This window comes from Ceratotherium simum, chromosome 1, assembly GCF_057802395.1.
Source record: "Ceratotherium simum simum isolate JZ-2026a chromosome 1, ASM5780239v1, whole genome shotgun sequence".
NCBI classification, from domain to species: Eukaryota; Metazoa; Chordata; class Mammalia; order Perissodactyla; family Rhinocerotidae; genus Ceratotherium; species Ceratotherium simum.
This window is the reverse complement of record NC_141900.1, coordinates 85,264,788-85,278,832: the sequence shown is the minus strand read 5'-3', so window position 1 is coordinate 85,278,832 and position 14,045 is coordinate 85,264,788. Positions and strand designations below refer to the sequence as shown.

At 56.5% G+C, this 14,045-nt stretch overlaps 1 protein-coding gene across 8 annotated transcripts in view; it reads left to right on the top strand.

The window, feature by feature from the left end:
* The window catches only part of KCP (kielin cysteine rich BMP regulator), a 29,005-nt gene that overhangs the window by 8,860 nt on the left and 6,100 nt on the right, over positions 1-14,045 (top strand). For 5 of the 8 annotated variants that reach the window (XR_015552152.1, XM_087430434.1, XM_087430427.1 and 2 more), the window contains 23 exons: positions 928-1,021; positions 1,154-1,233; positions 1,310-1,403; positions 1,737-2,357; positions 2,444-2,550; positions 2,628-2,721; positions 3,394-3,567; positions 3,696-3,778; positions 3,917-4,010; positions 4,096-4,284; positions 4,584-4,754; positions 7,634-7,810; positions 8,491-8,576; positions 8,841-8,931; positions 9,060-9,142; positions 9,246-9,339; positions 10,355-10,528; positions 10,779-10,861; positions 11,487-11,607; positions 12,558-12,637; positions 12,840-12,939; positions 13,470-13,558; positions 13,896-13,998. Coding sequence is in view for 7 of the 8 variants with exons in the window: in XM_087430434.1 (XP_087286560.1) it covers positions 928-1,021; positions 1,154-1,233; positions 1,310-1,403; positions 1,737-2,357; positions 2,444-2,550; positions 2,628-2,721; positions 3,394-3,567; positions 3,696-3,778; positions 3,917-4,010; positions 4,096-4,284; positions 4,584-4,754; positions 7,634-7,810; positions 8,491-8,576; positions 8,841-8,931; positions 9,060-9,142; positions 9,246-9,339; positions 10,355-10,528; positions 10,779-10,861; positions 11,487-11,607; positions 12,558-12,637; positions 12,840-12,939; positions 13,470-13,558; positions 13,896-13,998 (3,082 nt within the window). In the remaining variant the exon portion in view is untranslated. Of the gene's footprint in view, positions 1-927; positions 1,022-1,153; positions 1,234-1,309; positions 1,404-1,736; positions 2,358-2,443; positions 2,551-2,627; positions 2,722-3,393; positions 3,568-3,695; positions 3,779-3,916; positions 4,011-4,095; positions 4,285-4,583; positions 4,755-7,633; positions 7,811-8,490; positions 8,577-8,840; positions 8,932-9,059; positions 9,143-9,245; positions 9,340-10,354; positions 10,529-10,778; positions 10,862-11,486; positions 11,608-12,557; positions 12,638-12,839; positions 12,940-13,069; positions 13,559-13,895; positions 13,999-14,045 lie in introns of those variants that run through there. The other 3 variants (XM_087430449.1, XM_087430442.1, XM_087430455.1) reach the window with 2 other exon arrangements.

The following is a 14,045-nucleotide window of genomic DNA, read 5'->3' as shown; positions in this document are numbered from 1 at the left end:
CCATGGGGCACCCAACCCCTTTGCAACCATGCGCTTCCCCTCCCTGTTCACACTGACCCCTCCTCCTACCTGTGAGAAGGGTCACTGGCTGCCTAGACACTAATGGGGCTGGAGTAGTGAGCCCAGGTGTAGGTGTGAACTCAAGGAGGGGATCTGTCTGGGAAAGGCCGTGGAGAGAGCAGCAGCTACTGTTTGTTAACTGCCAGCCTCCAGAGGGGGGGCCACACCAGACACCTTACCTCATTTCATCCCCATAACAAGGCTATGAGGACAGGACTATTATTGTCTCTTTTTTTTTCAGGCGGGCAAACTGAGTCATAGAGAGCTTCAGTAACATGCAAGGTTACACATCTGTATTAGTTTCCTAGGGCTGCCATAACAAAGTACCACAAACGGAGTGGCTTAAACAACAGAAATGTATTGTCTCGCAGTTCTGGAGGCCAGAAGTCTGAGATCAAGGTGTCGGCAGGGTTGGTTCCTTTGAGGGCTGTGAGGGAGAATCTGTTCCGGGCCTTTCTCCAGCTTCTGGTGATTGTCTGGCAATCCTTGGTGTCTCTTGGCTTTGGCCTTCATCTTCACATGTTGCTCTCCCTGTGTGTGTCTGTGTCCAAATCTCCCCTTTTTATAAGGACATCAGTCACTGGATTAGAGGCCACTCTACTCCAGTGTGACCTCATCTTAATTTAACTGCACTGAACTTAATCTTAACTGCATCTATTACTTAATTACATCTCCAATGACCCTATTTCCAAATAAGGTCACATTCTGAGGTACTAGGGGTTAGGACTTCAACATATGAATTTGAGGAGAGACATAGTTCAACCGGTAACAACATCTAAAAAGTGGATAGCTGGGACTTGAATGCTGTTTCTGCCACTTGGCTGAGTTCTGATGGCCCCTTCCCCTGTCCACTCTGCCTGCTACCAGGAGGGCCACATCCAGTGCCGCCAGCGAGAATGCGCCAGCCTGTGTCCGTACCCTGCCCGGCCCCTCCCAGGCACCTGCTGCCCCATGTGTGATGGTGAGCCAGTGGGTGGAGCCTGGAGGGGCTCAGAAAGCTGACAGATGGCCCAGCTAGGGTCTCCCAGAAAGGCCAGGACACAGGATGGTGGGGGGCCCCTGAGGAGGATCTAAGGCACCCTCTTCCCAACAGGCTGTTTCCTGAATGGACGGGAATACCGCAGCGGGGAGCCTATAGGCTCTGGGGACCCCTGCTCACACTGCCACTGTGCTGTGAGTGTGGCTGCCTGGCAGGGAGGGCCTGGCTGCCCGGCCTGCCTCTCGAATGCTGACTGGGCCCTGTTGGCAGAATGGGAGTGTCCAGTGTGAGCCTCTGCCCTGCCCACCTGTGTCCTGCAGACACCCAGGCAGGATCCCTGGGCAGTGCTGCCCAGTGTGTGACGGTGAGTGGGGGCTCGAGTCACCAGAAGCGGGGCAGGCACTGGCCGGAGTCAGGCTCTGGGTATGTGAGGGGGCTGCCTCCCTTGGACAGGACAGGGGAAATCCTTCATAAAACTCAGCTACTGTTACCATGGGTGAGGGACGGGTTCTCACCTCATCTGCCCAAGGCAAACTGGGCACCGTGGTGAAGACCTCGCTCCTGGGGGTGGAGGAAGGCTGGCAGGGCCTCCTAGAGGACACGGGTGGCTGTCCTCATCAGGGTGAGTGGTGGGTACCTGATGGCTTCCCCATCAGCCTCCATCCCTGTCCCCGGGTCCCTTTGTCTTCCTGTGCAGGCTGTGAGTATCAGAGACACCAGTATCAGAGCGGGGAGACCTTCAGACTCCAAGAGAGTGGCCGCTGTGTCCGCTGCTCCTGCTGGGTAGGAGGTCCCACCCTCTCACGTCCCAGATCTCTCTCATCCCTGGATGGTTTCTCACCCAGCCTCCCTCCTAGGCTGGCGAGGTCTCCTGTGAGGAGCAGGAGTGCCCGGTTGCCCCCTGCTCCCTGCCTGACTCTGGCCCCCAGCTGTGCCCAGGTGTGTGTATATGTGGGAGCGGGGAACAGCTGCGAAGGGATGCTGCGTCCACAGTGGCTGGAGATGGAGGGGTGTTCCTTCACAGTAAGGGGGTCATTGCTAAGTCCACCAACCATGCCAGAGTGTGTTCAGAGGCTGCCGTGGGGATGGCAAAGCCAGGGTCCTGGGAAGGACAGCGATGGGTGGAGGTGTCCGGGTTGCCATGGTGACAGCTCCCTTGTTGTAGCCTGTGTGCTTGATGGAGAGGAGTTTGCTGAGGGGGTCCAGTGGGAGCCTGATGGCCAGCCCTGCACGGCCTGCTCCTGTCAAGATGGGGTGCCCATGTGCAGGGCTGTGCTCTGTTCCCCAGCCCCCTGCCAGCACCCTACCCAGCACCCTGGTGAGTGCCCCACCTCGATCTAGCTTTCTTCTACTTTGCCCAGTGCCCCCTGATCAGCTGGGCTCTGATCAGCCTGTCCCACCCAGGTGCCTGTTGCCCCAGCTGTGACAGCTGCACCTACCACGGCCAAGTGTATGCCAACGGGCAGAACTTCACGGATGCAGACAGCCCTTGCCACACCTGCCTCTGCGAGGTACTTCCCCAGGCTCACTGCTGCCCTGCAGAGCCCCTCCTGGGGCCCACCCCCATTGCCCTCTCCTCTGCTCCCAGGATGGGACTGTGAGGTGCTCCTTGGTCAACTGCCCTCCCACAACCTGTGCCAGGCCCCAGAGTGGACCCGGCCAGTGCTGCCCCAAGTGCCCAGGTACGTGCTTACTGCACCTGTCTGGCTGGGGGTCTCTAGATCCTGCCCTCCCGTGGCCCCATGGGCCTAGCAGCTACCTTAGAAAGCAAGAGTCTTCTGAATTGTTTTCAGTTGACATAGCTTAGAACTCTCTGGAACTCACAGGGTATGGGTGGGAGAGAGGAGAGATTTGTTTATCCCTTCGTGTTACTTCACCACCCTTCCCTCCCATCCTTCATTTCCTCTCCAATTCCCCCACCACTCGGATTATTCGTACGGCTACCTGTATAACACAGGTGCATGCAACAAACATTTGGGTCTGCCATTCAGGAGACTGGGTGCTGGGATGCAGTGTGCCCAGATGCCCGTGCGCATGGAGAGTACGCTAGGGCGTGTGTCACAAACACAGGCACACATATGCATGAGCTCTTCTGCTCTTCAACTTCAGAGGCACACACGTCTGCCTGCAGGTAAAGGGGACTCAAATGTACAAACACACACACACACACACACACACACACACACACAAGAGTATGCTCAGAGAAATACCTGTGCTGCATACCCAGCCTCCCTTCTCCTCTCCCTCCATGGGAACAGCTTCCAAGTGGCACTTCCACAGTGGCTCTGCACAGGGTGGCCTGTTCCCAGCACTGTCAGTCTTTGTCCCCACTCCTGCCTCTCGCCCCTGCCCAGACTGCGTCCTGGAGGAACAAGTGTTTGTGGATGGTGAGAGCTTCCCCCACCCTCGAGATCTCTGCCAGGAGTGCCAGTGTCGGGAAGGCCATGCCCTCTGCCAGCCTCGGGCCTGCCCCAGGGCCTCCTGTGCCCACCCGCTGCCTGGTCCCTGCTGCCAGAGTGACTGTAATGGTGAGCTTGGCGGGATGGGGGGTGGTCTCCTGAGATGGCTTGGCCCCACCTGTGGGCGTTTAGGGCTGGGAGGGCAGCATGCCCGGGGGGAAGGGCCTCTCCCAGACTATAGCTGCCCCCTTCCCCAGGCTGTGCCTTTGGTGGGAAAGAGTACCCCAACGGAGCCGACTTCCCCCACCCTTCTGACCCCTGCCGCCTGTGTCGATGTCTGGTGAGTCAGCCGCCTGAGTGAGAGGCCTCCAGGGGAGTAGGGGTGGGACTTGGGGAGGTGGTGGGGGTGGAAACGGTGGGGGTCTCCTCCGCCTCCCACCACTACCCCGGCCTGGCGTGGTCCATCCGCCCGTTGTAGAGCGGCAACGTGCAGTGCCTGGCCCGCCGCTGCCCGCCGCTGCCCTGTCGAGAGCCGGTTCTGCCGCCGGGAGAGTGCTGCCCGCAGTGCCCCGGTAGGAGCCGCACCCCCGGCCGCCCCTCCCGAGACACCCTCTGCAGCCTCCCTCTGGGCGCCCCCGACGCGCGCTCTCCCTGCAGCCCCCTCCTCCGGCTGCCCGTGGCCCGGGGGCGCGGTCCCCGCCCGCCACCAGGAGCATTTCTCCCCGCCCGGCGACCCCTGCCGCCGCTGCCTCTGCCTCGACGGCTCCGTGTCCTGCCAGCGGCTGCCCTGCCCGCCCGCGCCCTGCGCCCACCCGCGCCAGGGGCCCTGCTGCCCCTCCTGCGACGGTAACGGTAACGCCGTGGCGGCGCCCGCGACACCCCTGCACGCGCTTCCTGCAACTCCGCCCGCCCGGGAGCCTCGCTCTCCCCGGTGCCCCTCTTATCCCTCTTACTCCGTGTAACCCTTTCTCCAGCCCCAGACGCGGCACCACCCGGGTACCGCCCTTCCTCCAAGCCCGCCCCTCCCACGTCGGGGTTCTCACTGGGAGTGTGGGAGTGCCCGGTCCACAGGGCCTGGGAAGTTGTGGGCCTGGTAGGCAGCCACCACGGCTCCCCAGCCCCTGCCCTCCTCGCCTGCCCCCTAGGCTGCCTGTACCAGGGCAAGGAGTTTGCCAGCGGGGAGCGCTTCCCTTCGCCCACTGCCGTGTGCCACGTCTGCCTCTGCTGGGAGGGCAGCGTCAGCTGCGAGCCCAGGGCCTGTGCCCCTGCACAGTGCCCCTTCCCTGCCAGGAGTAACTGTTGCCTTACCTGTGATGGTGAGGGACAGGGGACTGGGGGGGTGGGAGGATGGGAGGCTGGGTCACGTCATCTTTACTGCTGTAGAGTGGGTCCAAAATATTTATTCCAGTAAGAAAAAAGCACTGGACTAAAAGCTGGATTTTCTCTTGCCATTGATGCTATTTGGCTGTGTGACCTTGGACCAGTTACATAACCTCTCTGGGCCTATTTTGTTTTTTCAATTTAAAAACAGTACACTTTTTGGCTATAATTAACAAGACAGGAAACAACATGTGTTGGAGAGGATGTGGAGAGAAGGGAACTCTCATACACTGCTGGTGGGAGTGCAAACTGGTGCAGCCACTATGGAAAACAGTATGGAGATTCCTCAAAAAATCAAGGATAGAACTACCATATGATCCAGCTATTCCACTCTTGGGTATTTATCCAAAGAACTTGAAAACACCAATTTGCAAAGGTACATGCACCCCTGTGTTCATTGCAGCGTTATTCACAATAGCCAAGACTTGGAAGCAACCTAAGTGCCCACCAAGAGACGAATGGATAAAGAAGCTGTGGTATATATACACAATGGAATACTACTCAGCCATAAGAAACGATGAAATCCAGCCATTTGTGACAACATGGATGGACATTGAGGGTATAATGCCAAGTGAAATAAGTCAGAGGGAGAAGGTCAAATACCGTATGATTTCCTTCATTAAGTAGTAGATAATAACAACAATAAACAAACACATAGGGACAGAGATTGGATTGGTGGTTACCAGAGGGGAAGCGGGGAGGGAGGAGGGTGAAAGGGATAATTCGGTACATGTGTGTGGTGATGGGTTGTAATTAGTATTTTGGTGGTGAACATGATGTAATCTATGCAGAAATAGAAGTACAATGATGTACACCTGAAATTTTTACAATGTTATAAACCAATGTTACTGCAATAAACAAAAAATTTAAAAAAATAAAAAATAAAAAAATAAAAACATACACTTTTTAAATGTATATTTTTGTGAAATACACGTAACATAAAATTTACCATCTTAACCATTTTTAAGTGTAACTCTGGGCCCAATTTTCAAGCAAAAAGAGGAAGATTGGCAACAGATGTTAGCTCAGGGCCAATCCTCCTCACCAAAAAAGAAAAAGAGAGAGACAGTTGAAACCAGACCCGGTTCGCCAGTCTTCCGTCACTCTTGTACTATGTTAGCAATTTTTGCTACATACTGTTTACCTCCTGTAACTTTATTTATTTAATATTTTCCTTCAAATTAACTCACTTTTTTCTTTTTCTTTTTTTTATAAAAACTTTTTTATTGATGTCATAATAGTTTATAACATTGTGAGATCCCAGTTGTACATTATTATTTGTCAGTCACCACATAAATGTGCCCCTCTCCCCCTTGTGCTGACCCCCCAATTCCCTTCCCCCTGGTAACCACCAAACTGTTCTCTCTGGCCATGTGTTAGTTTATATTCCACATATGAGAGAGGTCATACAGTGTTTGTCTTTCTCTGTCTGGCTTGTATCACTTAACATAATACCCTCCAGGTTCATCCATGTTGTTGCAAATGGGACAATTTTGTCTTTTTTATGGCTATTATTCCATTGTATATATATACCACATCATCTTTATCCAATCATCTGTCGATGGACGCTTAGGGTTGCTTCCAAGTCTTGGCTATTGTGAATAACGCTGCAATGAACATAGGGGTGCATAAGCCTCTTTGGATTGTTGATTTCAAGTTCTTTGGATAAATACCCAGAAGTGGGATAGCTGAATCATAAGGTATTTCTATTTTTAATTTTTTGAGGACTCTCCATACTGTTTTCCATAGAGGCTGCACCAGTTTGCATTCCCACCAGCAGTGAATGAGGGTTCCCTTTTCTCCACAGCCTCTCCAGCATTTGTTATTTTTTATCCTGGTGATTATAGCCATTCTAATGGGTGTAAGGTGATAGTGTAGTTTTGATTTGCATTTCCCTGATGATTAGTGATGTTGAACATCTTTTCATATGCCTATTGGCCATCTGTATATCTTCCTTGGAAAAATGTTCATATCCTCTGCCCATTTTTTGATTGATTAATGCACTTTTTAATTTAAATTTATTTAGAAAGAAGTCTTTATGTCATACTGTAAATGGAAAATTAGATTTTCTGGGAATAGGAGATTACCATAAAAATGAATACAATTAAAAATAAAATATTAAGTTCTAGTCAGATACTTTTGCCTGCCAAGGCTTTGAGCCTGAGACTTACCCCCTCTTTCTTTTTATAGACTTTATTATTTTACAGCAGTTTTAGGTTCACAGCAAAATTGAGAGGAAGGTGCAGAGATTTCCTGCCTCCACACATGTGTAGCCTCTCCCATTGTCAACATCCCCCCCAGAGTGGTATACTGGTTACAGTTGTTGAGCCTGCATTGACACATCATTATCACCCAAAGTGCCCTCTCTCTTTTAAAAATGTCAGCACGTGTCGGAGAGCTGCTAAGGGCAGGCTGCCACCACCCTGGGACCCCCTTCCCTCCTTGATTAATCAGAGGGCTTGAAAGAGCACTGAAAGAGCTTGGGACCACCTAAGTCATCTTTGGCTATTCCTGGCTCTCCCCAGACTGGGAAAATTGGTGCCTCTGGCTGGGCAGTGGCCTGCTGAGTATTTAACTCTAGGGACAGAATCCGTGTGGGTCTTTCGCTGTAGATGGCAGGCCAAGGGGAGAAAGTTTGCCCTTTGGCCTGTCCACCCCGGCCTCCAGATTCCTTTGCCCGCCAGCCTGGGTTGAGCCCTCTCCTCCCCGCAGTTGCCGGGTCTTTGAGGCCTTGGACTCAGGCCAGGGTCAAATGCCTGCTCTCCTCTCACCCACTTCTGCCCCTCCGCCCTGCCTCTCCCGTCCTCTCTGGAAGGCTGTGAGTACCTAGGGGAGTCCTACCTGAGCAGCCAGGAGTTCCAGGATCCCCGAGAGCCCTGCAGTCTGTGTACCTGCCTCGGAGGCTTCGTGACCTGCAGCCACCGCCCCTGTGAGCCTCTGGGCTGCAGCCACCCACTCACCCCGCCTGGGCACTGCTGCCCCACCTGCCAGGGTAGGGCGGCACCAGCCCTTCCACTGCCCCTTCTGGCTCGGAGTCACCTGGTCTCGCCACTGTCACCCCTCCCGAGATAGCCACACAGCAAACCCACACCCTGTGTCTCCTCAGACTCCTCACACTGTATCCATGCCCTCCTCTGTCCCTGTCACCTCACACTGACTCATGTACTCACCCAATAACTGGTCCCTGTGCTTCAAGACCTTCCTGCTCTTAAACTGTCTTGCCACCTTCCTAAAATGTCACATCACCAGACTCAAAACCGTTCAATGGCTCCCACTGTCCTTGAGTCACCCATCAGAAGGGGCAGCTTCCTTCCCTCATGCCTCCCTAGCCCATCCTCCCAAGCCCAGCCCATCTCTCACCTTCATTTCTAGGTGTGCCCATCTCCTTCCATCTTCTTCCCACACTGGTCCACGCAAACGGAAAACTCTCGGCAGTCTGTGATCCCACCTCCAGTCCTCCATCCCTTCATGCACGCGATTCTCGCCACCTGTGGTCTGGCTGCAGTCTTTCCTCCCATCCCTCACCTTCCCAGCCACTTCTCTCTCCCTCTCTGACTCCCTAAGCTTTGGTAGAGGTCCCCAGGCCCAGAGGTAGGGGGGTGTGTGTGCGTGTGTGTGGCAGCGGCGGGCTCTGTTGATGGCCGCCCTTCTGTGGCATTCCCCGCTCTGCAGGATGCCTCTATCATGGGGTCACTGCTGCCCCTGGAGAGACCCTTCCCGACCCACTTGACCCCACCTGCACTCTCTGCACCTGCCAGGTGAGGTGGCCCTTTGGGAAGGTGGTAACCCTTCATCCCTTGATCCTCCTCTCTGGCCAGGAAGGGGCTGTCTCTTCCCTCCAGGTCTCCCGGGGTACCCTCTAGGGGGACACAATGGATTCAGGTCTCCTGGGCCAAGGGAGGGGTTTGGGCCTGGCAGGCTCAGCGGGGGCACCCCACCCAGGGGGCAGCATGTAGACTGGTTTGAGGGTGTGGTGACATTGACATGGGAGTCAGGAAGTGGCAGTGTGACCTCTCCCCCAGGAAGGTTCCATGCGCTGCCAGAAGAAGCCGTGTCCTCCAGCTCTCTGCTCCAACCCCTCTCCAGGACCCTGCTCCTGCCCGGTTTGCCACAGTGAGCTGCCTTCCGCACACTGAGCCCCCCTGCCTGTCCCTGCGCCTCCTCCCTACCTTTCTGCCAGACCTGAGGTTGGACAGGGCAAGGTGACACAACCCCCCACTCAGGAAGCATGTCACCCATAGGCTGCCTCTCCCAGGGCCGGGAGCACCGGGACGGAGAGGAGTTTGAGGGGCCTCCAGGCAGCTGTGAGAGGTGTCGCTGTCAGGTATGGTAGGGAGGTGGCAGAGGGGGCTGGGGCGGAGGCTGGGCCATGGTGTCTCCAGGCACCTGGCCTAGGGGGCAAGTCACTGACCCTGCATCTCTTGCAGGCTGGCCAGGTCAGCTGTGTGCGGCTGCAGTGCCCACCCCTGTCCTGCCCACTCCAGGTCACAGAGCAGGGGAACTGCTGCTCCCGCTGCAGAGGTGCGCCTGGCCGGTGGGGCTGCCCCCTTGCTTCCACCCCTGGGCCCTATGCCCCTCCAGCTGCCCCATCCCCCTCCCCTCAGCTCTCCTCCAGCCTCCCCACCTACTTGCCCACCCATCTGACCCTCTCACACTCAGCCTTGAGCTCTCACCCAGGCCCACCTGCAGCCCTTCCAACCTGCCCCTGCCCCGGGCCTGCCCAGACCATCTCCTCCTCCAGTGCTTATTAGAATCCCCTCAAAGCTGCTCCCTTCCTAACCACACCCCATTCATAATGATAACAATAATAATTAACATTTATTGAGCATATACCATGTGCCAGGCCCTGCGCTAAGCACTTTACACGTATCTCATTTCATCCACACAATGACCTCATCAGGTAGGTACTATTATTATTCCCATTTTACAGATGAGAAAACCGAGGTACAGAGAGGTGACGTAACTTACCTGTGGTCCCTCAGCTAGTGGACGGCAGAGTCAAAATTTGCATCTAGGCCATCTGGTTCTAGAATAGGAGACTGTCTTAGCCTGCCTGTTGCCCTTTGCCCCATACACTGCCAGGGGGGCATTGTGTAGTTGCCACAGGACCTGCCCTGCGAGGTAGGCAGGATAGATGAAATCCCCATTTAGCAGAGGAGGAGACCGAGGCTTGGAGAGACTAAGTTAGTGATGGAGCCTTTTCCTCGTTCCACGTGCATTTATTAGATGCCTGCTGCATGCCAGGTACCGGTGCTGGTGCTAGGCTACAACAGACAGTGCCTGCTGCCTGGCACTTGGTCTAGCAAGCAAGCGGACATGGAACGGAATTAGAACCCAGGTGTTCTGACCCCCACCCAGTGTCTTTCCCCTCCACTGCAGACTGGAGTTCTGCCCCAGGCCTCCTTCCCCCCCATCCCTGCAGAGCTCCCTCCTGATACCCACATGCCCTGCTGATCACTGTGGGGGGAGCAGGGGGACGTCAGGGGCAGACGTGCAGAACCCAGGCTCAGAGCTCCTCCGCCCACCTGGGACACAGGCTGCCTGGCCCATGGGGAGGAGCACCCTGAAGGCAGCAGCTGGGAGCCCCCTGACAGCCCCTGCTCCTCCTGCACATGTCACGAGGGTGTTGTCACCTGTGCCCGCGTCCAGTGTGTCAGCTCCTGCGCTCAGCCCCACCAGGGGCCCGGTGACTGCTGCCCTCGGTGCTCTGGTACTGGGGGCCTGGGGTGGGGCCTGGGGCGGGGCCGGGGGGCAGGGAGGCAGCGCCCCGGCATCTACATGCCTTTGTACTGGGCTGGGCGGCAGAGATGGGCTGATCGAGGAGAAGTGGCCCCCATTCTTATACACACCCCAATTCCTGAGGCTGGGGGGGCCCTGAGGGGCAGAGAACCCCACCCCCTGGCATTGCTGCCAGCCTGAAGGCTCCTTGGTCCTCTTCTGCTCTTACCTCACCCCTCAAGACTGTGAGCACAAGGGCCGGAAGTATGAGCCTGGGGAAAGCTTCCAGCCAGGGGCAGACCCCTGTGAAGTGTGCATCTGTCAGGTAGGTGAGGGCGACACTGAGGGACAGGGCGCCATGGGGGGCAGCCTGAACACTGCGGGGAGCAGGCACTATGGGGTCAGAGACAGGAGTGTGTCCCTGCGGACAAGAAGTGAGGCAGGGGCTTGGGGTGAAGAGCAGGGCAGGGCCAGGAAGTCTGGAGTTAGACACGGGGCACAGGGCCGAGGGTGGGGGAGGCAGTGGGCAGGCCCTCCTGGCTGGAGTGTAGGGTGGGTGTGTATAGGAGGTGGTGGTGGGGGGACACCTGGGAAGTGGTTAGGGGCCATATTGGGGAAATTCTATGGGGAAGGTAATGGGGAGCCAGTGGAAGGGTTTTCAGCAGGCGAATGACATCACAGGTTAGGAGATTAGGCAGTGGGGTTGGGGAGGAGGATGGCATGGGAGTGCACGAGGGTCAAAGATCACATGAAGGTTCAGGTCCAAGTGACTGGAAAGAGAAAGGGATATCATCTCTGGGGATTAGGGCATGGGGTGAGGAGCAAGTCTGGGGAGATACTCGGGAGGAGGTGCAGCAGGCAGATCAAGGAGCCTGGAGTCCAGGGGAAGAGGGTGGCTCTCGGCCTCTGTGGCCTGGGACCCACCCCCTGCTCACTCATTCTTGTCGTAGCTGCAGCCTGAAGGGCCTCCCAGCCTTCGCTGTCACCGGCAGCAGTGTCCCAGCCTGGTGGGCTGTCCCGCCAGCCAGCTCCTGCCCCCTGGGCCCCAGCACTGCTGCCCCACCTGTGCCCGTGAGTCCCCAGATGTGGGAGTAGATAAAGAGGGTAGGGCAGCCACCCTCAGAGTGACACTGGAAGAGCCAGCCAGCTCTCTTCCACAGTCCCAGCCCTTTCCTGAGTCCAGTGGACTGTTCTGGAAGCCCATGCCCTGGTGGGTGAGACCTGCACCGCCCCACTGGGAACTGGGGAAGGTGGCAGGGACCCCTTGACTCTGAAGTCCTGTGTGGTTTGTGGAGTGTCTTACCCAATAGATGGCGCTGCAGGGTGGCAGTGGTGTTGCTGCTGTCTTCTTAAGGGCAGTGATGTGAGGACCAGAGGGGCAGTGAGTGGCCAGTGGCCCAGCTACAGAGGCGGGGAGAGCTATTCTTATCAACACTTGCTAGGATGTGCTTCAGGGAAAGAGAAGAGGACTAATATTTAGTAAGCACCTACTGCATGCCATGAGCTGTACTTGGTGCTTTCAATAAACAATATCTCATTTAGTTCTCACAGTTACCCAGTGAGGTAGGTTTTATTATTTCCTTTTTTATAGATAAACTGAGGTTCAGAAAGGTTGATTAGTCTAAAATGGCACAGGCACTGAGTGCTAGAGCCAAAATTGGAACCTGGGGCTCTTTGAGCTTCCTTGTGCTGCTTTAGCCAGAAAACATGAAAGGCAGTGGGAGGGGGAGCAGGCTGGGCAGCCTGGTGGTCCTTAGCGACCTCAGGCTGAGGAAGCCACACTTCGTCCATTTCCAGGCCCCCCACCCTAGTATCCTAGCAAAGTTCCTTTTCGAAAGTCCAAACTTTTCTTTGCTGAATCAAAAGGAAAGAGGATTTATCCTTCCTGGAGTCAAGGTGCTGGGGATATGGGTATGCCCTGGGCCCATGAAGTCTGGGGACACAGCGGGTAAGTGGGGTCAACTGGGCTTTCATCCCCTGCTCTCCCCTCCACCCCCCACACTGCGTTCTGGTTTTCACAGAGGCACTGAGTAACTGCACAGAGGGCCTGCTGGGGTCTGAGCTGGCCCCACCGGACCCCTGCTACACCTGCCAGTGCCAGGTGAGCCCTCCTGCCTTGGGGACTCTTAAAGCCCCCTCTTCCTCCTCCTCTATGGGCCATGGCTGTGACTCCTCTCCTGTAGCAGCTCCGAGCTTCCCCTCCACCCCGCCATTCGCCCCCTTGTCCTGAATGTCACATTCTGCCTAGGCCCTGCTCCCTCCCTGCTGTTCACTACCTGTGGTGGTCTCACACCCTTCCACAGGACCTGACCTGGCTCTGCATTCACCGGGCCTGCCCTGACCTCAGCTGTCCCTGGTGGGAGCGCCATACGCCCCCTGGGAGCTGCTGCCCCGTGTGCCGGGGTAAGTGCCCAGCCTTGGCCTGCGCCCTCAGAGCGTGAGCCCAGGCCTCCAGGGACAGGAAGGTGGCATCCATAGGCCAAGCGGGCAGCCCAGGGTCTGCACTCTGAATGCAGGCTTCATTCTTTTGTAGAAATGGAGGGCTATTCACTGGGGTGGAGGAGAGACCCGCGAAGTAGACGGAGGCAGAGAATGAAGTCTGGATTCTCAAGGCCGGGCCTGAGGCTTGTCAGTGGGCTCAGGGACCCCAGGCCCACTAGCAGGGCATTGCACAGCTGAGCTGGCAGCCAGCCCAGAGGAGGGTTCCAGCCTCTGGCTCTTCAGGGTCACAGGACCCTTTAGACATCCTGAGCACTGGTGCAGACCCTGCCATCTCATAGGCCCTCTGGATCTTGGTTGAAGAAATCAATACCATCAGGGTACTAATTGGATGGGGTGGGCACCCCCTTGCTGTGGGCCTTCAGGGTGAGCTCTGGGGAGGGGAGATGCTGCTGGAAGGACAGTGCTCTCCATCACTATTTCTTCCTCCTCAGAATGTGTGGTGGAGGCTGAGGGCAGGAGAGTGGCAGATGGAGAGAGCTGGCGGGACCCCAGCAACGCCTGCATTGCTTGCACCTGCCACGTGAGCTGGGGGTGGGAGGGCAAGGAGTGGGGGACTTTATAGATGGATGAAGGGAGGGGCCTCAGGACACTGGACCAGCAAACATGGGGTCTTCGAGGTAATTAGAAAAAGGCACCCCCTCTGAGTGAGCGGGGGCAGAGGCACCCCTGCCCTGGGGCAAGGAGCTGAGGGTTGGATTTCATCCCCCACTTCAACATGAAGTGGGTGTTCTTGTGGGACAGGGGCAGAGAGAGAGGGGCTGCTGCCTCAGACGGTGACCCAGAAGGCCCCCAGAAGTGTGAGGCCAGGGACTCCAGGCCCTGCTGGAAGTCCCTAGAGCAATGACGTCTGTCTTCAGCGGGGCCACGTGGAGTGCCACCTAGAGGAGTGCCAGGCCCTCTCCTGTCCCTACGGCTGGGTGAAGGTGCTGGAGGCTGGCAGGTGCTGTGAGAGATGCCAAGGTGCGGGCCAGGACGACGGGGGTAGGGGGAACGAGACCCAGTGTGAG